This window comes from Rattus rattus, chromosome 3, assembly GCF_011064425.1.
Source record: "Rattus rattus isolate New Zealand chromosome 3, Rrattus_CSIRO_v1, whole genome shotgun sequence".
Classification (NCBI taxonomy): Eukaryota; Metazoa; Chordata; class Mammalia; order Rodentia; family Muridae; genus Rattus; species Rattus rattus.
Window position 1 is genome coordinate 220,104,312 of NC_046156.1, and position 22,511 is coordinate 220,126,822.

General features: G+C 38.2%; 1 protein-coding gene and 1 pseudogene across 1 annotated transcript in view; both read right to left on the reverse strand.

Annotated features, from left to right (window-relative positions):
* Mctp1 (multiple C2 and transmembrane domain containing 1) overlaps positions 1–22,511 on the reverse strand; it is an 865,685-nt gene that overhangs the window by 260,540 nt on the left and 582,634 nt on the right. Inside the window, exons 7-8 of the mRNA XM_032897068.1 lie at positions 17,842–18,012; positions 12,304–12,434 (exon numbers count right to left, since the gene is read on the reverse strand). Of these exons, the coding sequence (XP_032752959.1) occupies positions 12,304–12,434; positions 17,842–18,012 (302 nt within the window). The remainder of the gene's footprint in view (positions 1–12,303; positions 12,435–17,841; positions 18,013–22,511) is intronic.
* Positions 14,983–15,055, reverse strand: LOC116897426 (annotated as a pseudogene).

A 22,511-nucleotide genomic window follows, 5' to 3' on the forward strand; every position in this document is an offset into this window, starting at 1 on the left:
AAAATTCTAAAATTCTTATTTCTTTTCATTCTTCACTTTGGCATTTACTTTTTGTTTTAAAATTGTTTTTAAATAATAGTATAATACTATTTAAAATCTTCAGAGATTGTACCTGAATTCAAATGTGTCCCTTAAGAGATTTTTAAAACATAAATCAAAGTCAGGCATTCAGTTTTTTGTGTGTGTACAGCATTAACAATGACTATGACCAGACACAAGGTATGTGCTAAATGTTAATATTAAGAGAGTTCATAATTAGCTTGTAACACTTCTGGGAAGACACCTTCCAAATGATAGAATAGGTACCAGAAACCTCATGAATTCAGATAATATAGCACTCAATTCAAAGTAATATCACTAACTCTCCTCAATGGTAAATAAATAAATAAATACCCCAAAACATATAAATGCCTTATCTAACATTCTCGTTATAATCTTAATGAAGTTCTCAATAGCATTCAGAGTAACTTGAAAGCTAAAACACATCAATGAAAAATAATCAGTCAAAAAAGCAATCAAAAGGAGAAAATAATTTTAGTGATCTCTCCAGCACTGGGCACACTGCCTGGTCCACTGTGCCTTAATGAATGTGAATAAGTCTCTGACTTGGTTCAGTGGTAGAGCACTAAGTAACTGAATGGGGACAGTGATTAGGACAGAATGTTGGCCCTTTCATTTACTTCATTTAATTTTGTCCCCCACACAACCCCCAGCTTAGTCTACACATGTACTTCCCAGGCCCTTCCTTCCCTTAGTCTTGTAAGGGATGCTTCATTGCCATACACAGAAAGGCACAAGAACAACACGCTCCCTGCACAGATCCCTTTCAAGCTCACGGCCATGCACATGCTGTGTGAAGATTATGCTTCCTCTCTTTCAGAGTAGAGGAAAGTGCTCTCAAGATAATCTGCTCTAGAAATTGCATACTGGTGACTTTTAGATGGAATCAGAACCATATATTTGTTGTACGTGTGTGTTGTGTCAAATAAAAGTTTAATTTTTAAATGTAATAATTTTTAATCAGGACAAATATTCCCTGAATAGTGACTGTCACCAAATCTGCCTGTCAGTAAGCCATTTTTCTCTACCTATTCCAGTAGGTAGTAAGGATGTGCAAGTCCTGCAATCTGCTACTTGCCAACAAAAAACCGAGAGGCAGGGAGGCTACATGATGTAAATGAACTCGCAGTTATGATCAGAGTCAGAATCAGTCCTTGGGCCCCTGGGATGGATGATCCAACCATTCTCCTCTATAAAACTGTCATTGAATAACCACAGTCTTGGAAGGAAATGTGCAGTTAGCAGTGTTTCTCAGAGATGGCCAGACATTTTGGTTATAGAAAACATCTCAGTTTCTAAGTATAGCAATGTGTTGTTCTTATTTCAATGCTTTAAACTACATATAAATTAGGGAAGCAAGCTACAAATTATGTTCTTACAAGACAAGAACATTTCACAAATTTAAATTTAAAAACTATGACACTGGTAAAATTTAAACAAGATAAATTTAGAGAAATACATTTGTTTTCTACATCAACTAAAACTTCCATATTGAATATGCTCATAGGAAGAGTTAAGGTATTCATGTGTGTTCTTTCAGCATTTTGACCCTTCTAATTTTAATATAAAGAGCAACAATATTCTAGACATGAGAGTGTTAAGTGGCTTCCAGGTGTTCATTGTGGCTATCAGACTTCCTATTTCTCTAAATTTTTCCCCAGCAATATGATCCCATTTTAACTGTCAATTTTGCTACAACTTAGTCAAGTTGTCTTGTTAACTTGAAGATAAAGTTTGAATTACAGCTTCATTGCTGAGTATCCAATCAAATGACTGCTGGGATCGGGTGTAGTAAAAGAATTTTCCATTTCCTTTTAGCTTTTGAACAAATATGTACAAAGACAGAAGCCTTGTGGCAGAGTCTACTGCCCTGTGAATATCGGACTAATTGGTGTGGGCTGAAGTGCCTGTATTTGGCTCACCTCTATTGATGTGCCCCTCACAAAGGAAGGTTTCATCATAGATGCACTATAGAGGAAGTGATTATCCAAGGGACCCAGGCATTAAAAATGGCTATCAAAAATGAAGATGCTAAGTTATTTTTTAAGAAAAGCACTAATATAAATTCATGAACTCTGAAAATACTTTGACAGAGATGAAGAGGCCAGAGTCACAGTTCCTTACTTCCAGCCTTGTTTCCCACTAATTAGTTGTATGACCTTTTCCGAGATAACTTTCCCTCTTGAATTTCACTTTTCTCATCAGCAGCTATGAGCTAATTGAACTGATGAACTCTGAATTTTCAGAGTCCCCAAACTCAGGATCTGTGATAATTCTATCCATGTTTACACTTGTGCTTTTTCTGCTTTGCAATTCTTCAAGCTAAAAATTAAAAGGACATGTTTATAAATAATGAAATATTACTGCTTACCTGTCTTCTACCCTCCCCCTCCCCCCTCTCTCCCTCTCTCTTTCTTTGATTCATGTTCCCAGTCATTTTACTCACTCACACACTGACTCACTACCGAGTGCCCGCGGGTCGAATCCTCTTAGATTTCTAGGGGTTGCCTATTTTAAAACTAGGTTTTCATATCTTTATTTTAGAATATTTAATACCGCCAACTTGGTGTTAGAGTAAACAAGGTTATTAGATGTCAGAATATATTACCAAGGCTTCAGAATGCCGAACTGAAAAACTCATTTGTATTATGATATTAAGAAAGTCACTTAAGCTCTTTGTGCTTTATATTTACTTTACTTTCTTATTATTTTATTTTGAGATAGGATCTCTCTATGCAGTTCTGGGTAGCTTGGAACTTGTTGTAAATACCAGGCTGGCTCAAACTCACAGAGATCTACTAGCTTTTGTGTCCTAAGAGAATGCTAGTGTAAGCACAATCACACCCAGCTCAGCCTTACTTATCAAACAGAAATTCAAGGGAAAAATGCCTTCTCTTTGAGTTGTAAGAGCAGAAAAAAAAATCACAGATACTTCGAGAAATTATAATTGCATTCTTATTATACTATTGCCTTCACTTCAGTTTCCACTCTGAACTATCTGTACCCAAATCCAACTCACCAATTATTCAGTCAATCAATTAATACAATAGTCAAAGCAGAATTAACACTGAAGGAGACTTCAGAGACATATTGCTGCATTCCAAAAATGCTAATATTAGGGTTCAGAGATCAAAGAGCTGAGATCATGTTCCCTAACATCTATATGAGAACTTGAATATATGACATATATACATTTAGGTTCACTAAATGTATGAAAGAATGATTACTCATCTTAATTAAATAACATTTTCCCTGAGAAGAGAAGGAAGGGACTGGGCTCATGGTACATTTTCTTCTCCATGTCTTGCCTCTGCTGCCCTTGAGTAAATGACAATTTCTTCCCAGATAAAACAATCCTGTGATTAGGACCCTTGGTGTGTTGGAATGATGCTCCAGGGGTACAACAAATAGGTCTTAGAGCTATTTGAGGTCACTTCTTACTAAAATATAAGAGCCCAGGATCTCCTGATAATGGGTGTACATACTGACCAGGGTGGCCTGACATGGGATACCCAGGCAACAAACAGTGATGCTTCTGCGCGCTGATCACCAACTAGTTCATGCAGACCCTGGCAAAAGGATTTAAGAATTATATAATCTTTTGAGTGTATGCCTAGGAGTGGTATAACTGGGTCCTCAGGTAGCATCTGCTGTCACCTGAGTTTTTGATCTTCGCCATTCTCACTGGTGTGAGGTGGAATCTCAGGGTTGTTTTGATTTGCATTTCCCTGATGACTAAGGATGTTGAACATTTCTTTAGGTGCTTCTTGGCCATTCAATATTCCTCAGTTGAGAATTCTTTGTTTAGCTCTGTACCCCATTCTTAGACGGGAGAACAAAATATTCTCAGGAAGAAATACAGGGACAAAGAGTGGAGTAGGGACTGAAGGAAAGGTCATCCAGAGCATAGGTTATCCACCTAGAGATTCATCCCATATGCAGCCACCAAACCCTGTCACTATTGCTGATGCCAAGAAGAGATTGCTGACAGGATTTTGATATGGCTGTTTCCTAAGAGGCTCTGCCAGAGCTTTACTGATACAGATGAAGATGCTTGCAGCTAACCACTGGACTGAGCATGGGGACCCCAATGGAGGAGTTAGAGAAAGGACTGAATGAGCTGAAGGGGTTTGCAACCCCATAGGAAGAACAACAATATCGACCAACCAGGTGGGAGTGGGAGCATCCTCATAGAGGAAGGGGGAGGGGAGAATGGGAGAGTGGGGAACCGGGAAAAGGGATAACATTTGAAATGTAAATACATAAAGTATCTAATAAAAAAGAAAAAATAATTATATAATTTAGTTTTAACTAAACCAATCCTCACAAAATGCACAAGTGGTTTAAAAACACCCCTGTAAAAAAACAGTGGACATCTATGATGGAAACCTGGCTTGAGGACACTTCTACTTATAGTAAGTCGGTGTTCAATGCAGTACGAACCATGAATCACTGTGGGTGTAGTCAGTCCTATCAAAGACTCAGCCAAAACCATGTGACAGAACATTTGCAACAGAAATTTATATCAATTTCTTTAACAATGAATTTCAAAATGTAGATTATACCCTGAAGTACTGGCTAGATATTTTGAAGCTATCATTAATAAGATATTTAAAAATGAATCTTCAGAAGAGGAAGAGAAGCATCTAGGATTTCCTTTCGGGTGGAGTGGGGGTATTTGATAAACAACAACAACAACAACAATAACAACAACAAAATCAACAGTTTTGCACACTTTTTTAAAAACCCAATTTACAGCAAGGTTATACAAAGCTTTAAATATGTCCTAATATACAAGAACTACTTTATATTACTATAAACAACAGTCCACAAAATACAAATTCTGTTATGAATCAGTATAGATCATACTTCTTTGAAATGTTTGTAATGGAAAGAATTCAGCATGGAATCACTGATGTATTTCTGAGTTATCTCTATTGCTGACACTAAATGAGAAATAACATGACTGAATTTCTGTTGTCAAATTTACAAGGGTTCAGCTGTTTTGGGGAGATTTTTCTATTAGAACATACTTCTGCAAACTTACAAACTTCTTTATTCGTGGCCTTGAAGGTAAACTACTGAATTGACATATAGAATCAGTATGTATATATAGCTTCACTTTGTGGTACCCAGAAATGATCCTGGAAACTTGCCCATTACTTAGGAAATGTTCAAATGAGAACAAATTAAAAACTTTCCAAAGAAAATAACAGCTCATCAACAAAAAATTAAAATCAATTTAAATGCTGTCATCCTGAGGAAATGTTTTATAACATAAACCATTCATTAGGAAATCTGTAACATGTGATGACTTGATAAAAAAAAATTAATTATTTTACAATTTTCTGTCTCTTCATCTCTGTGCTTTCCTGTTAACAATGCAGTGTGGTTATTCATACCTCATTTGTATAGGAAACTGGGGTATTTGTAGCTTTGCTGTCACAAATAAATGCCCCAATCAAAATCACAGTGTTTTGGATATGTAAGGGCTATCCAGGTCAAAGGCTGACATACATGTTTACCTCATATTCCATTTTTAAACTTTCTAAAATCATAGAGTCATTTCATGCTGTATAATTGGGAAACTCATTCTTTGCCTAGAACTTGCCAATCTAGAATAAGTTTTCTATCATATATCATTTAATAAAACTTTTCTTAAACTTCAGTTTTTTACTCAAGCTTATCTTGGCAAGTCTTTGTTATGCTAGGGAGTACCAACACTAACAACTTGATAACACTCAATGAATAACTAACAATTTAATAATCTGAAAATACTTGTATCCTCAAACCAATGCCACTTAAATACATGTAGGCATTTTGCAAATTAATAAATAATATCATAAATCTTGCCATATTGGATCACAGATAACTCCAACTGAATAAACGGGCATGCTATAGGATTTACTTATTCTGCATGTCCATAAAAGCAACTTGCTCTCTGTCAGCACTTGTTCTTGGCAACTTACCTCAGCTATCAGCAACCAATTGGTTCAGATGAATGTTCTGCATAAAAATGTAACAATCATGAGGATTTATTAGCTGATTACTGTAAAGGTGGAGGTCTGTCTTGCCTGCCAGAATGCAGGTGATTGGAAAGTTAATGAATGACATGTAGGGTAACATTATTTCATCTTCACCTGAATTCTGTAGTTCAACAATAGATAAGGTTTGTTGTTCAAGCCTATTTACTGAGAAATTATTATTTTATCGAGGAGTTAAAGGCTTCCAGAAAATATGCTAAATACAAACTGTGATAAACTGAAGGCAATCTTTAGAGTCAAGAGAATTGGATTTGTACCCTGGAGCAGCCACTCCACTAGCATAATCAGAGAATCCTCTGAACCTACTATGGCTTCAGTCTTTGTATCAGCAGAATAGGCATGATACAGACTTTCCTTCTATGCCCTTATGTTGAGCTGCATATAGTGATGACCTACAAGCTTTAAAATACTCATCACTGTCATTGTTAATCTCTGCTCTTTGTGAATGTACATCTATGTAAACAAAACAACAAAATGTGTAAACTCTCACCTATCACAATGATGAAAATTGTGAACACAACTGGTATAGAAAAAGTCAATAACTAGTCCATATATAATGTCATGAAGAAGCCAACAATTGCCCATATAAACTATCATGAAGAAACCAACAGCTACTCCATACATCATATCATGTTAAATGGTGGTATACTTGAAGGTATCTCTGTAGAATCTGTAAATGCTAACTTTCAAGTGTTTTTTCAACTATTGTGCTGAATATCTGAGCCAGAACAATCAGGCAAAAGGAAGAATTAAAGGCAAATTTACATATAATATAATCTTATTTCTAGAATATCCCAAAGCTCACCAAAACCAATTAGAGCAATAAAACATTTTTTCAAAACTGTAGGATCCAAAATCAATAGATAAATATTAGTAATATTACTGTCCAATAATAGCAAGAATAGAAAAAGAAACCAAGAATAAAAAAAGAGTAGAAAAAACAAACCAATTAACTATAAGAGTAAAATACTTGAGAATAAAGTAAACAAATTTAGAATAAAAGCATGGAAAGGTATGTTCACTTAATTTGATTGAAATAATCCATATTCAAAAAATGTCCATGCTACTCAAAGTGACCTTCAGATACAATGTAGTTTCTCAAAGGGTATGAACAACATTCCACAAAGAGCTAGCATTCTTAAGAAAACAAATAGCTAAACTCAGTTATTTTACCTGACTTCCAAATATACCAATGACTGAACTTAGACAAATGGACTGGAATTCAGAGCCTAGAGCTAAAGAAAGACATTCACAACCAAGGGGGTTCAGCAAATGTGCTAGAAGTATGGAGCAGAGCATAGGTGGACTCTTCAAGGAATTGTCTCAGGAAAACTGAATATCCACATACAGATACCAGAACATGGTCTTTCCCAGTGTACCAACCAATTCAAAATAGAGTAAAAACTTTAACAGAAGACCTAAAACCACAAAACCATTCAGAGAAAATAAATACAGAAATTCTCTGATTCTTTACTGTCATGTTTAATGCAGTGTTTCATACAGCATTCTTTAAGTAGACTCAAAAAGTATCCACACATTCATGGATAAACAACATATAATACATACTTAGAGTAGAACATTATTTTTTCTAAAATAATGAAATTCTGTTTTTAATACTAGAATTTTCCAAAAAGTCAAGAAACATGGAATCTATTATTTATGGGTACACAGATACAACAGGAGATCATTACACTGAGTAAACTAATCCACACATAGAAACGTAATTAGTGCAATGGTCTAAAAAGGCTGACTTTACAAAAGCTGCAAGAAGATTAAAGGATTAGAGGTTCAAGAGGCTTGGAGGAACAGAGGGAGGGGCGATGAGGAAAGGCTGACTGATCAGTATAAGGCTCAGTTGATAGAGGCTACAAGTTCTGGTGTGCTGTGGTACAATAGTGTGGCTTTAGGTAACAGCATTGGGTGTGTCTACACTTATAATACTACATGAAAGGATAGTGAATGCTTCTATCAACCATAAGTGCATGAGGATTAAATATGCTTACTTTAAATGTTGCAGTATATATACCTTGAACATTACATGATACCCTAAAAATATGTACAACTTTATGTCAATTGAAATGTAGTGAAAGAATCTTGATAAATGTACAGACTAGTTTTTTCTAAATCTATTAGCTTAGCATTTTAAGTATGAGCACTGTCATATATAACGGTACTCTCAGTGAATTTTCTCTTTTGTATAATGTAAATATCTCTTTTCACAATTGGATTTGGAGTTTGTGCCTTCCACCAAGTCATCCTCATATTGACAATATAGTAACAGTGGATATCAGATCTTTATTTAAAGAATGAATAATCATAATTTTCAATATTAAATCAAGCTTCATTTGTTTGTATTCAAATTAAAGAACTTTTACTGAGCATATGTTCCACACACTTTCTGAGGCTGCCATAGTAAACAGACATTCAAATATTCCTCCTGTCATGGAATTTGCATTCTGGTACAGTGAAGTGGATGATCAAATAGAATAAGGAAGATACACAGTATGGTGGCTATGGCTATAAAACATTTTCAGATTAGGAGAAAGGGAATATTAGGAAAACAGAGTTTATCAGACCTGAAACAGTGCAAAAGCAAGGCAGGCAGGTGACTTAAAAGCAGGTGTCACAGATGAGGAAATGTCTGTTGTGTTTTGAGACCAGTCTGGTGTCCATTCTGATGGGAACGTAGAGGAAAAAGGACAGCATTTCAATGCAGAGGTTTGGGACCACATCATACAGAGCACTGTAATTCATAGAAGGACTTTACTTCTACCCAGACCACTCATGGGAAAGAACTGAAGAGCTCTGAATAGAGGAGTTAAACTATATTATTTATGTATTTTTCACTTGGGACTGTAGAGAAAGTAAAGGTGTAAGCTGCAGTAGTCTCTACCACTCTTTGAGCCTTTACAAAACAGCTAACAACAAAAACAACAATAACAACAACAACAACAAGAAAGATATGGAAAAGTGAAGTAAGAAAAAACCCACAGAGAAGTCTAGGAGCAAAAGGAAGAGATCAGAAGGCAGAGTTTGGGCCAAGTGCAACAACCTTGTTTTGTCTGATCACTCTATTACACTTTTGATAGACTTCTAAAAAGTGTCTGACTGTAACCCCAGTTATGGATTCTAAGAACCTGAAAGTTTAGGTAGCTGAGGCAGCCCTTCAGGAGCCCCTTAGTAAATAACTTAGCAAATGGATTTCAAACTATAGAGCTTAAGTGATTTATACCAGAAATGCTAAGGGTATAGCTACCACAGGTTCAACAGACTGTACATTTGAAAAGAAATAAAACCTCATTAAATTAAGAAAACATGATGTTGGCTACTGCATTGGACCAGACTGTTAGATGAGAAGAGCGAAATGGGGTGACTGTTGCCATGGTCTATGTGGAAGCAGGTGGTTGTCAACCTGGGGTTGCAGTAACAGAGGTGATTAGGGCTCCCAAAGACCCATGTGTTGAAGGATCCTCTTGCAGCCTGATGACATGGGAACACATATAGATTCTTTAAGAGGTAAGTCTCATGGAAGCTCTTCATGTCATTCAGGCTGCAGCCTGAAGGAGAGACTTGACAGAGGGTGCATTTGATGAATGTGAGGGAAAAAAAGGAGAAACAAATGACTCTGGTGTTTCCAGTGTTAGCAAGGAACAAAGGAAAATCCTGAAAGAAGAAATTTTAGGCATTGGGAGTCAGGGGCTATCTTGGAGGTGTCTACACTGAAGCAACATTTTAACTTTTCAAATAGTAATAGTAGTGAGTTGGCTATGAGAAGCAGGGGCTGAAGGAAGAGTAGAGTGAACAGCACCTCGGGAGTTCGCAGACTGTCAGTGGCTCAGGAGGCACAGGAAGGAGGTGCAGGTACAGTCAGAGAAAGAGCCTGAGGGATGAATTCTGACACATTTACTACAAAACCATGGTTCAAGAAGAGTATCCAGAGCATGAAAAAGTATGGTATCTTGGGAGTCAGGTAAAAAATATGTTTCAAGGTATGGAAGCCACCAGCTAGCACTGCTGCTGAGCAAGGCAAGGTGGCCAGCCAATGGGCTACATGACATGGGGTTCACAGATGGGTTGATGGAAGCAGCTCTTGGGGCAGAAGCCTGGCCTCATGAATCCTAGTGAGAGGAGGGAGGCAGTTTTCACGGCTGAAATATTTATGCTTCCCACCACAGGCTTAGACCCATTTCTTTAACTGATAGTCAGCCATGCTCTCATCATAATCAAACTAACTTTACTATTGAGTTTACATTTACAAAACATAGTTTCAGAAATATGTGGCCCAGGGTTGAAAAGAAACAGCAAAGAAACAACAGAATAGCCCACGCCTAGAAGAAAGGTGGGGTGAGAGAGACTTGGCCTCCTCTCCGCCAAACCTGTTTTCCACTGAGGAGGAAGGAGAAAGACAGCACAGGATGGCCTGTGACCTTTTACAAAATGCAAAGTTGGAAATTCTTCCCAAAGAAAGAAACGCATAAATGATAACTTGTCATTACGAAATTAAAAGGGAAGAATCCCATGAAGGCCGTAGCCAGAGCAGCAGCCAGGGAGTGTTAGAGCCCAGCCCCTTGATTCTAGAAAGTGGCGAATAAGCAGGTTCTGATTTATTATCTGATCACCAAGACAGGGACTGTTTCTGTAAACTGTGAAAAGGACGAGTGCTCATGTAGCAGCGAGATTCTGTCTTCCTGAACGAGAGAGAGCACAGACGAAGGAGAGAGAGCTACAGTCAATACACAGCCGCAGTGGGGTGATTCTGAGACTTGCTCATATACACCATGACTTAAGTTGGCAGGGGGCACCAAAGTGAACAAAATAACTTTGAGCAAACTCTGACAAAACTGTTTTTCTGAGAGGCACAGGGAAACAAAGATCCCCGCTTTCTAAGGATTGAAGTATACAATGCTATTCCTAGACTACAGTGGTGTCCCCCACCTTCCTTTACACATAAGGTATTAGGAGTTAGCAGAAACTTAGCCTCATCTTCCATTTTACAATCAGAAGGGGGAAACCATTGCTTAAATAGGTTTTTCAGAATCATTTAAATAAAAAAGAAAAGCATGGCACGTTGGGTTGGATTCCTGTTTTTACTTTTAGACTAAAATCCCCTTTATGCTGGGAATGCGGGAATTCTCTTTGGATTGTAAATCCAGTGACTTGGAATGCTGTGAACAACAGTGAAGAAAGACTCTTTAAAACAACAAAGTCTACATGCCATGCTTGTTTCAATGCTGGCAAGTTTCCACACATTTTGCTGCAATGCACATATGCAACTGTCAAAAAAATATAAAAATAGGCTTTGTAATCAGAACACAATTCCTATCATTCAAGTGGTCGACCCGCATAACCTTAACTTTGTAGAGAAATGTCACAGAGCCTCAGAATACAGTTTGCTGTGTTATCAGATTAACATGGATCTGCCTCACTTGGGTTCTTCCTTTTTTAAAATTCTGGAACTCTTTACAGATTTATGAATTCCCAAGAGCTTACAAGGATCCTCATAGGGAGCTGTAGGAAATAATGGATTTTTATGATCACAAAATGCTATATGAAAACAAACATTATCACAGATCACTTTCCAGCCTTGAATGTGTTCTTTGTTCTTCTAAGTGTCTCATATCAGATGGAATTCCTCTTTTCCAACTCCCATAACTTTTGTGCACAATAATTCTGACATCTGGAGAAAATTTCTAGATATCAATTTGAAATCTCCTGTCCTTCAACTAGGCAAAGCTGCCACCTACTGGTCATTCTTTGAATCTAAGCTTTTCAGTTTTAAATGCTGTAATGATTGTAATGGTGATTGTCATTTCCCCCTTGTTCTAAAACCTTCTGCATCTGGATGAGGATTATAAAATAGTTGTGGATGTGGTCATTTTTGAAATATCAAGGCTTGTTCTATACCCAAAACTGCCAGGAAATCTGCTGGAAAGGAGACCCCAATCCTTTGTTTGACTTGCCCTCTGCAGTTGGTAAGGAAGGAGGTATCAATTGTTAGCCTTTGAGGATTTTGTTAAGAATCCACACCTAGCCAAAAAAAAAAAAAAAAAAAAAAAAAAAAAAAAAATTCTAGAAAAAGAAGATAAGGTTCCTTCTTTTGACACTGTAAACATCATTGACAACAACCAAATTTAAAGAAAACATTCTTTCAACGAAACCTGCCATTTCTAAGGTAAATGAAACAGCAGTTTGCACAAACCTTCCAATAAAGTCATCTCTTTTCCCAGCATCTTTGTCCCAGGCAGTGATGTCCATGACTCCGCCTCTTTCCTCATAGAGATGGAAATCAAATTGCTCCCTCCACTGAGGGTTCAAAGTTTTGGGCATAATCTAGAAAGCAAAAGATTTTATCAACAGCAGTATGTAAGAATCAACTTGAGACCCTGTAGAAAGTCTTGTTAAGGGAAGTAGTTCACTCAGCCAAAGCTTCAGGGTGCACGAGTGGTTCCGGCAATACATCATCTTTGTTGCTCAGTACACGTTATGGATGTGTCCAAAGAAATCAGAAATAAGCCGCTAACTATGTAACACAACATATGCAAAACGTGAAATACAAAGAAAAGTTAGCCTGTCTGTGAAAGAACTATTCGCGTATTGACACTTATTCAGGCACAGTTTCTGTCTGAAGGAAAAGCACATAGTCAGTTACCTTGTAATAACAGAAAATGAAAATTCCCAGAGTTCCTGTTTCCCTTTACTGTCCATGCAGATGAATGTCTAAAATGCATGAAAAGCAGACAGTGGGCTGTGTGGAAGTACATTTGAGACAGCTCAGCACACTTTGTCTTTAATATTTAATATTGCTGTTCTATCTCACTGATAAGTGGATATTAGCCCCAAAACTCGAATTATCTAAGATGCAATCCACAGACCACATGAAGTTCAAGAAGAAAGATGACCAATGGAGATGCTTTAGTCCTTCTTAAAAAGGGGGGGGGCGGCAAAAATATTCATAGGAGGAGATATGGAGACAAAGTTTGGAGCAGAGACTGAAGGAATGGCCATTCAGAGCCTGCCCCACCTGGGGATCCAGCTCATATGCATACAGCCACCACACCCAGACAGTATTGTTGATGCCAAGAAAGGAATGATAACAGGAGCCTGATATAGCTGTCTCCTGAGAGGCTCTGCCAGAGCATGACAAATAAAGAGGTGAATTCTAGCAGCCAACCATTGAACTGAGAATGGGGTCCGTATTGGAGGTTTAGAGAAAGGATTGAAGAAGCTGAAGGGGCTTGTAATGCCCCAAGAACAACAATATCAACGAACTAGAGCTCCCAGGAACTAAACCACCATCCAAAGAGTACACACGGACTGACCCATGGCTCCAGCTGCATATGTAGCAGAGGATGGCCTTGTTGGGCACTGAAGGGAAGAGAAGCCCTTGGTCCTGCCAAGGCTGTACCCCCCATTGTAGGGGAATGTCAGGGTGAGGAGGCAAGAAGGGGTGGTTGGTTGCATGGGGGAAAGGGGATAACATTTGAAATGTAAATAAAAAAATCCAATAAAAAAGAATGTAAAAAAATATTGCTGTGCTATTTCATTTCATGGACAGGGAAATGGTACATGTGTGAGCTATTCATGTTACATAAACAATAGGACATCTGGACTGGAATTTTCTGATTTTAAGAATTCAGAGAAGATCCCTAGTAAACCAATAAACTAAGTTGCTGATATTAACAATCTACAAATTCCATTTAGCATTTGGTTAGACTGAACTCATGTTTGTTTCTTTTGTCATTCTGTTTTTTGAAAGATCAAATGTAGTGGCCTTTCCTCTTTGTAAGTATGGCACACAGCTCTTTACACGTGAAGAGTTTGAAAGCAATGGTGTATGTGTATGCAAAGGTAATGCAAATGAATCACAAGTTTAAAGTTCATAATCTGAAATTAATCTGCAACAAATCATTGACAGAAGATCAAATAAAGACACATGTCCATAGTCGGGTTCATATTTCATATCTAAAGAGCAGAATTATAAAAAGGCCTAGTAGAACATGTAAATTGTATTAAGAGAAAACAAAAGTGGTCATAGATACCTATCTTTGGATATAGAAGCTGTTTTAAAGTTTGTTCTTAATTTCCTGGAGACAAACATAGATGGCAGTAGATGCATGCTGTGATAATTCAAATTTCCTTTCAGCTTAGATGAACTCCTATGGCATTTTGGAATGTTGTCCATTTTTAAAAATCTGGTCATGAAGAGGTTAACTTTTCAGTGTTTGATATTAGGATTGTCTTTCCCATATACCTTTCTTCCAGTTAAAAGTTATATCTAAAACTTACATGTAAGCCTCTGTAAGATTGCCAAACAGCTTGGGAGTAATACTCACTGCCTGTTAATGAGTCAATGTTGTGATATTTTGAATTAACTTAAGTACTGATGAAGACTTTCTACAGTAGAAGGGAACAAGACCAGGGTGTTGACCCAATAGGCTAAAGGTAAGATTTTTTTTTTTTTACAAAAATGGGATGTGATCTTTATGTAAGACTGGGAGCACCCACCCCCAGCTGTCTGTAAATGCTAGCTGTAGAAACTGAGAGCCATTAAATTTACACCTAACAAGATGTAACTCTGGACAATAAGTCTTTGTTATTATCATTAGTTTTATAAAGAACATGTTCCTACTATTACTTAATACAGTACTACTAAGAAAAATTGTTACTTTACAAATATTACTACTGCCACTCATCTTCCTCCTGTTTTTAGCATTTGCTGTGTACTTACAATCACGACAGCAGTTTAAGCTCTTTCTATGTCTATTATACATTTATTTAATCTCTTCAGTAACTTGCTTAGATAGGCATTATTTTAGTTCTATTTCTGCAGTGCTACTGTTCATACATTGTAGCAACAGCAGGGGTTTGGCCCTTTGTTTCCTTGCGCAGGGGCCATGCTAATCTTCTCTGTATCGTTCCAATTTTAGTATATGTGCTGCCGAAGCGAGCACGGCCCTTTGTTTCCTAAAAGCATGTAAATGACCTGGATATGACATGAACATTACAATCATGAACAGGGTTGAATTGTAATTGTAATTCATTTTATACAACTATGATATAAAATTTAAAGGTAGCTGTCTCTTGAGAGGCTCTGCTAAAGCATGGCAAATACAGAGGCAGATGCTCACAGCCAACCACTGGACTGAGCATGGGTTCCCCAATGGAGGAGTTAGAGAAAGGACTGAAGGAGCTGAAGGAGTTGGTGACCCGTAGGAAGAACAACAATATCAACCAATCAGAGCCCCTAGATATCCCGGGGACTAAACCACTAACAAAAGATCCATGACTTCAGTTGCATATGTAAAAGAGGATGGCCTTGTCAGACATCATTTGGAGGAGAGGTCCTTGGTCCATTGGACTTTGGCTAGATGCCAAAGTATAGGGGAATGCCAAGGCAGGGAGGCGGGAAGGAGTGGGTGGGTGGGTGGGAGAGTGCTCTCCTAGAAGCAGGGGGAGGGAGGATGGGATAGGGGATTTCCAGAGGGGATAACATTTGAAATGTAAATAAATAAAATATCTAATAAAAAGTTATGATATACGCTTTGTACTTAAGCTTTTTGTACTTAAGCTTTGTACAAAACTTAAGTCCAAGTAGATCAAGGACCTCCACATCAAACCAGATACACTCAAACTAGTAGAAGAAAAAGTGGGGAAGCATCTTGAACACATGGGCACTAGAAAAAATTTCCTGAACAAAACACCAATGGCTTATGCTCTAAGATCAAGAATCGACAAATGGGATCTCATAAAACTACAAAGCTTCTGTAAGGCAAAGGATACTGTGGTTAGGACAAAACGGCAACCAACAGATTGGGAAAAGATCTTTACCAATCCTACAACAGATAGAGGCCTTATATCCAAAATATACAAAGAACTCAAGAAGTTAGACCACAGGGAGACAAATAACCCTATTAAAAAATGGGGTTCAGAGCTAAACAAAGAATTCACAGCTGAGGAATACCGAATGGCTGAGAAACACCTAAAGAAATGTTCAACATCTTTAGTCATAAGGGAAATGCAAATCAAAACAACCCTGAGATTTCACCTCACATCAGTGAGAATGGCTAAGATCAAAAACTCAGGCGACAGCAAATGCTGGCGAGGATGTGGAGAAAGAGGAACACTCCTCCATTGTTGGTGGGATTGCAGACTGGTACAACCATTCTGGAAATGAGTCTGGAGGTTCCTCAGAAAATTAGACATTGAACTACCTGAGGACCCAGCTATACCTCTCTTGGGCATATACCCAAAAGATGCCCCAACATATAACAAAGACACATGCTCCACTATGTTCATAGCAGCCTTATTTATAATAGCCAGAAGCTGGAAAGAACCCAGATGCCCTTCAACAGAGGAATGGATACAGAAAATGTGGTACATCTACACAATGGAATATTACTCAGCTATCAAAAACAATGACTTTATGAAATTCAGAGGCAAATGGTTGGAACTGGAAAATGTCATCCTGAGTGAGGTAACCCAATCACAGAAAAACACACATGGTATGCACTCATTGATAAGTGGATATTAGCCCAAATGCTTGAATTACCCTAGATGTACAGAATACATGAAACTTAAGAAGGATGACCAAAATGTGAATGCTTCACTCCCTCTTTAAAAAGGGAACAAGAATACCCTTGGCAGGGAATAGGGAGGCAAAGTTTAGAACAGAGGCAGAAGGAACACCCATTCAGAGCCTGCCCCACATGTGGCCCATATATATATACAGCCACCAAACTAGATAAGATGGATGAAGCAAAGAAGTGCAGGCCTACAGGAACCAGATGTAGATCTCTCCTGAGAGACACAGCCAGAATACAGCAAATATATAGGCGAATGCCAGCAGCAAACCACTGAACTGAGAATGGGACCCCCGTTGAAGGAATCAGAGAAAGGACTAGAAGAGATTGAAGGGGCTTGAGACCCCTTCAATCTGAATAACAATGCCAAGCAACCAGAGCTTCCAGGGACTAAGCCACTACCCAAAGACTATACATGGACTCACCCTGGACTCTAACGGCATAGGTAGCAATGAATAGCCTCGTAAGAGCACCAGTGGAAGGGAAAGCCCTTTGTCCTGCCACGACTAAACCCCCAGTGAACATGATTGTTGGGGGGAGGGCGGTAATGGGGGAGGATGGGGAGGGGAACACCCATATAGAAGGGGAGGGGAAGGACTTAGGGGGATGTTGGCCCAGAAACCGGGAAGGGGAATAACAATCGAAATGTAAATAAGAAATACTCAATTTAATGAAGATAGCAAAATGAAAAAAGAGTTATGATACGATTAAATAAAATGCAAAACAATTTTAAAAAACTTCTTTGGTCTCTATTGGTCAAAGTCAGATTGGATAAAATGACAGAGTAATTTGTAAGACTTTCACTGTATGCAAAATAATGAATGTATCAGAGCTAGTCTCTGATAAAAGACTGTGAACAGTCTTTCTATGAACAGATATGTTATGCTCTTTTGGGGGTATTATTGTTTTTTTTTTTCTTAAATCTCACAAGCATGCTGAGAGCTGGCTCCTGTGTACTAGATGAGCACACTGAGGGAGAAGAGAAGAGTGTTCACTCCAGGCCACCTGGCGCCCAGACCGTCAGCCAGATTTGCTTTCAGACATGTTCCAAAATTCTCAATTCAAAAGGCACCAAGCATTCCCTCTCCTAAAGTCTGGCTAGTCACTGATCAGAACATTCCCAACAGAGATAGGAGCATAGATGGATGGAGACTTACCTTGCTCTTGTATTTCTGATGGCCAAGCCGGAACTTCACATATGGATCACTCAACCCATTGGAATCCATTGCTTTGAGGTCTCGCCCTTCAATCAAGGTGATGCTGACGATTCCTCTCCACAGATGTGATTTCCTGTGCTGCTCTGACAGACGTAAACTTTGGGTCTGAAACTTTGGCAAAGAGGAAATAAGTTAGCTTATCTTGTTTTAAACTGTAATCTCCAAGTTGGCCTTTCTCTTTTTCTGGGTTTATAGTTTTCCAAAGAATAGAAGTCAGTCAACTATTATGGTTAAAAGAAATAAATACTTTATGGAGTATTATGTATTAATTATAAAATTATTAACAGATTATGAACTATCAGCTCCTGTTATGTTGAGGAGTGCCCAAGCACTGCAACCTCTCACACCCTCAAATTAAAAGAGAGAGAGAGATCTGTGTCAAATGAGACAAAGGAAATGAGACCACAGCTATGCTGCCCTATGTAATTTTTATGTTTTAACTTTTAGGAGTTATTTTTCTATGTTAGAAATGCACTTATGATTTTAAGCTAAAAGGTTAGTTGAAAGTAAGCCTTAGAAAAATGTAAAACTGTCTTATTATCTTAGGGAATAAATCTTTCCAGAGAACCACTTAAGGAACTACAGAGCAAAAAACTTTAGCTCATCAAAACCTTGCTTTTCTCTTAAACTTGAGTCACAAATATTTACAATTTTTTTAAATTTAAAATGTATTTTATATTTGTATGCCACTGAATGTTTCCTTCATTCTGCTGTATGAACAAAACTTGTTAATAATCTCTAATATACTCAATTCTAAGTCACAATAATCAGGCCAATGAACAAATACAAATTTTTTTATGTTATTGATTCTACTACAATATCTACATGATTTTAAAACCCCAAGCAGCACTTAAACAATCTAGAGAAAGAGTAGCAACAGTAACATGTCAATTGAAGTCAGCATCAAGAGATGCCACAGAATTACTGCTTCTGTTGTGTTTGTCCCACCTACAGCTGTTTCATGAAGAAATTCAGCTCTCCGTATGTAAGTTATAGGTTAGCTTTATTTGATGTTGAACCCTGTCTACATCGACTTGATGAACTTACAGCCTGCCTTGTCCACTGTCCTCCCATTTCGACCTTTGAGCTTTTCTATACCACAGTAACGCCATTTTAACAAGTGACCATAAAAATTCATGTATTTTGAGGTGCATTTATCAGGAAAATGAAAACTTAAGTTCTTCAAAAGACAACATTTCTAGTGTTGGCACGATTTCAATTGAAATCTTTGTAAACAACATGGTATACTTGTTCAACAGCAACTTTTGGGCATGACGCTATTAACATCAATATACACTTCATCAGTGTTTACATGACTCCAGAAGGCTAAGAGAAGACTCAGAAAGTGCATCAAGTTCCACAGAGCTCCGCCCTCTCTGCCTCCATTTATTCCACATATTGGCTTTCTACACTGGATTTTGTTTGAACAAAGCATTTCTTAAAACAATTGTTTAGAGTTCGTTGTGCCAAATAATGGCTGAGGATTTTCACTTGTTTGCTTTATAGTAGTACTGTCATGTCAGTTGATTAGCTGAAGTAGCATTGAGGATTAAACATGGGATTCTTGCACATAGGCAAGCACTCTACCTCAGAACTACTCTGTCACTAGATTGTGATTGATTGGACAGTAAATGTTTAGATTGTGCAGCAGCAGAACTTAAAATCTACTCTAACCTTTGGCTATGAAAGCTTTGCTGAGAAGCATGATTGGCTAAGGAGGAGAACAAATATTATAGCAAGTAAGAAGGCAATCTTGTTACATGTGTTCTCTAGTTTGGCTTCAACTCAAATGTGCATAAATGCCAGGCCTCAGCCCCTATTTACTGATATGTAATCGAGACATAGAGTGTTGAGCAACTAAACAGTAGATGTAGGACTAGAATCCTGGATTTCTGCATTTTAATCTTGATGTTTTTCCAAAATAAGTGTTTAGGATAGACACAGTCTTATGTGCTTAAAGACAATAATGATTTAAATATAAGAACAAAAAACAGTACTCTCCAGTTAAGTGAGTTGTTGATATAGAGATAACTTTCTAGTAGAGAGTTTCCTATATGGTGAATTCAGAAAATCACATCATGTGCTTAATCACATGGGTGCACGCATATCCATGACAGACATTGTTCTGATGTATGTGTTCCTTTATATATGCTCCAGAGGAAATGAAATCACACCTACAGCCAAAGTGACGTGGGCATAATCTTGGCTGCATATTGCCACAAACAATGTTGAGACTGTTTCTACATAATAGGACACCTAAAACCTATATCAGTTATTCTCCTTCCTAGTTCTTTCTCCCTTTTTTCAAAGAGCACAAATAAATGAGGAAGAAAAAGGATGGTTCCATGAAGGAGCTGCCAAATGCCATCATTATGAAGAAATGAAGCTAGAAGGTTCCTTTGTAAGCAACACAGGGAACAGAGGAGGAGATGGGGGAACAAACTTAGCAAGAAACAGTTCAAAGCTGTGGGGATTAAGTGGGCTTCTGTAATGGACTAACAAGAACAAGAAGGTCCTGAGAGTACAGTGATCAGAGATTTTTAAGAGACTGTTTCATCTTCAATATAACTGTTGTTCAAAATGGTACATTTCATACAAGACACTCTACTGTTTAATTAATTATATATAAATTAAATATAATTAAATCCAGAGATTTAATCTAGTAAGTTCATAATTTGAATAAACAGTATAGTCACTAAATAGATACATACGTAGTTTTACTATGATGTGTAGCAAGTTAATAACAGTACAGGGGAAAGGAGTAACATGGTAGGTTAAACAGTCAACAATAGTGAAAGAATGTCCTTGGGCACAGTTGGTTCTTCAAACCTGTGGTGTTTTCCTCTATACATGTAATTAATGACTGACTGAAAATATTCAAAAAACAGAAAAGTTCTGAACCTATGCAGAACTTTTCTTGTTATTACACTTTATCAATGCAGTATGGCAGCGAGCTACATATAGCATTTATGTTGTATTCATTATTATAAATAATCTATAAATATTTAAAGTATGGACATGCATAGCTTTACTCTAAAGGCTATACCAGCTTAATTTCTGGACTTGATCCCATTCACAGGAAGTAGTTGAAATGGCTTCCCCACCTAACTGCCATACACTGAGAAGACTATATTACACTTTTTTTTTTAGAAATTTCTGTATGATTTTGGTATTTGGCCCCTTTCTTGGATTTATTTTTCTTGTATTTGGTATTCAAAACAGTTATCTAAGATACTGTGTAGATAAAGAAAGTTCTTCAGTGTGCGTGTCGGACAAACAGGTACAAAATATGTTCCATAAAACAGAGTAACCTCACTTTCTGGGAGTAGTCATTCATTTTGACCTTTCGTAAAATCCAAGGTTCCAGGGAACTCCTTAAATGGGTGGTGATGAGCTGAAATCCACAGCCAAAGCATCCTGAAACCTAACAATAAGACTGATGTCTCCTGCTACATTTTGGCCACTTGTCCTCTACTACACCTAATATTAATGTCCCATGGTAACTCTGATGAGTTCTCTACTTCAGAAATGTGCTGCCTCTATAAAGCACATGTATAAATGTGTGGTCCAGGGATATTAGTGCTACCTGGCAATTTACCAGAAATTCAAAGTTTTTGGTTCTTTCATAAGATACTTTGAGGGGAGAGAGAGCTCACCACTGAGACAGGTGGGCACTCCTGAGACTGCAAAGCAGAAGAGACCACCAATACTGCCCACCCATGCCCACATCCCTGGCCCAAGAGGAAACTGTATACGGCCTCTGGGAACCGGAAAATAGGAGCACTGGAGCTGCAGGTCCCCTGCGCTCCAGACACCACAGAAACCTGAAGGGACCAGATCAACCGTTCTCTGCACCCAAATCACATGGGAGAGAGAGCTAAACCTTTAGAGGGGCAGACACGCCTGGGAAGCCAGAAGAGACTACACTCTGCTCACATTTCTGACTCCAGAGAAAAACACCTAACACCATCTGGGACCCCGGTGCATGGGGGCTCTGGGAAAAGGCAGCACAGGCCCTACTGGTTGCCACCCTCACGGAGAGCTCAAAAAGCAGGCCCCCACGAACAACTTGAGCCACGGGACCACAGGTAAGACCAACTTTTCTGCTCCAAGCAACCTGCCTGGTGGACTCAGGACACAGTCCCACAGGAACAGCTGAAGACCAGTAGGCAGGAAAGACTACACGCCCAAAATCAGAACACTCTGTTCCATAACTGGCTAAAAGAAAACAGGGAAACAGGTCTGCAGTACTCCTGACATACAGGCCTACAGGACAGTCTAGCCACTGTCAGAAATAGCAGAACAAAGTAACACCAGAGATAATCTGATGGCGAGAGGCAAGCGCAGGAAGCCAAGCAACAGAAACCAAGACTACATGGCAACATCAGAGCCCAATTACCCTCCAAAGCAAACACTGAATATCCAAACACACCAGAGAAGCAAGATCTAGATTTAAAATCATATTTGATCATGATGCTGGAGGACTTCAAGAAAGACATGAAGAACTCCCTTACAGAAATGCAGGAAAACATAAATAAACAAGTAGAAGCCTATAGAGAGGAATCACAAAAATCCCTGAAAGAATTCCAGGAAAACACAGTCAAACAGTT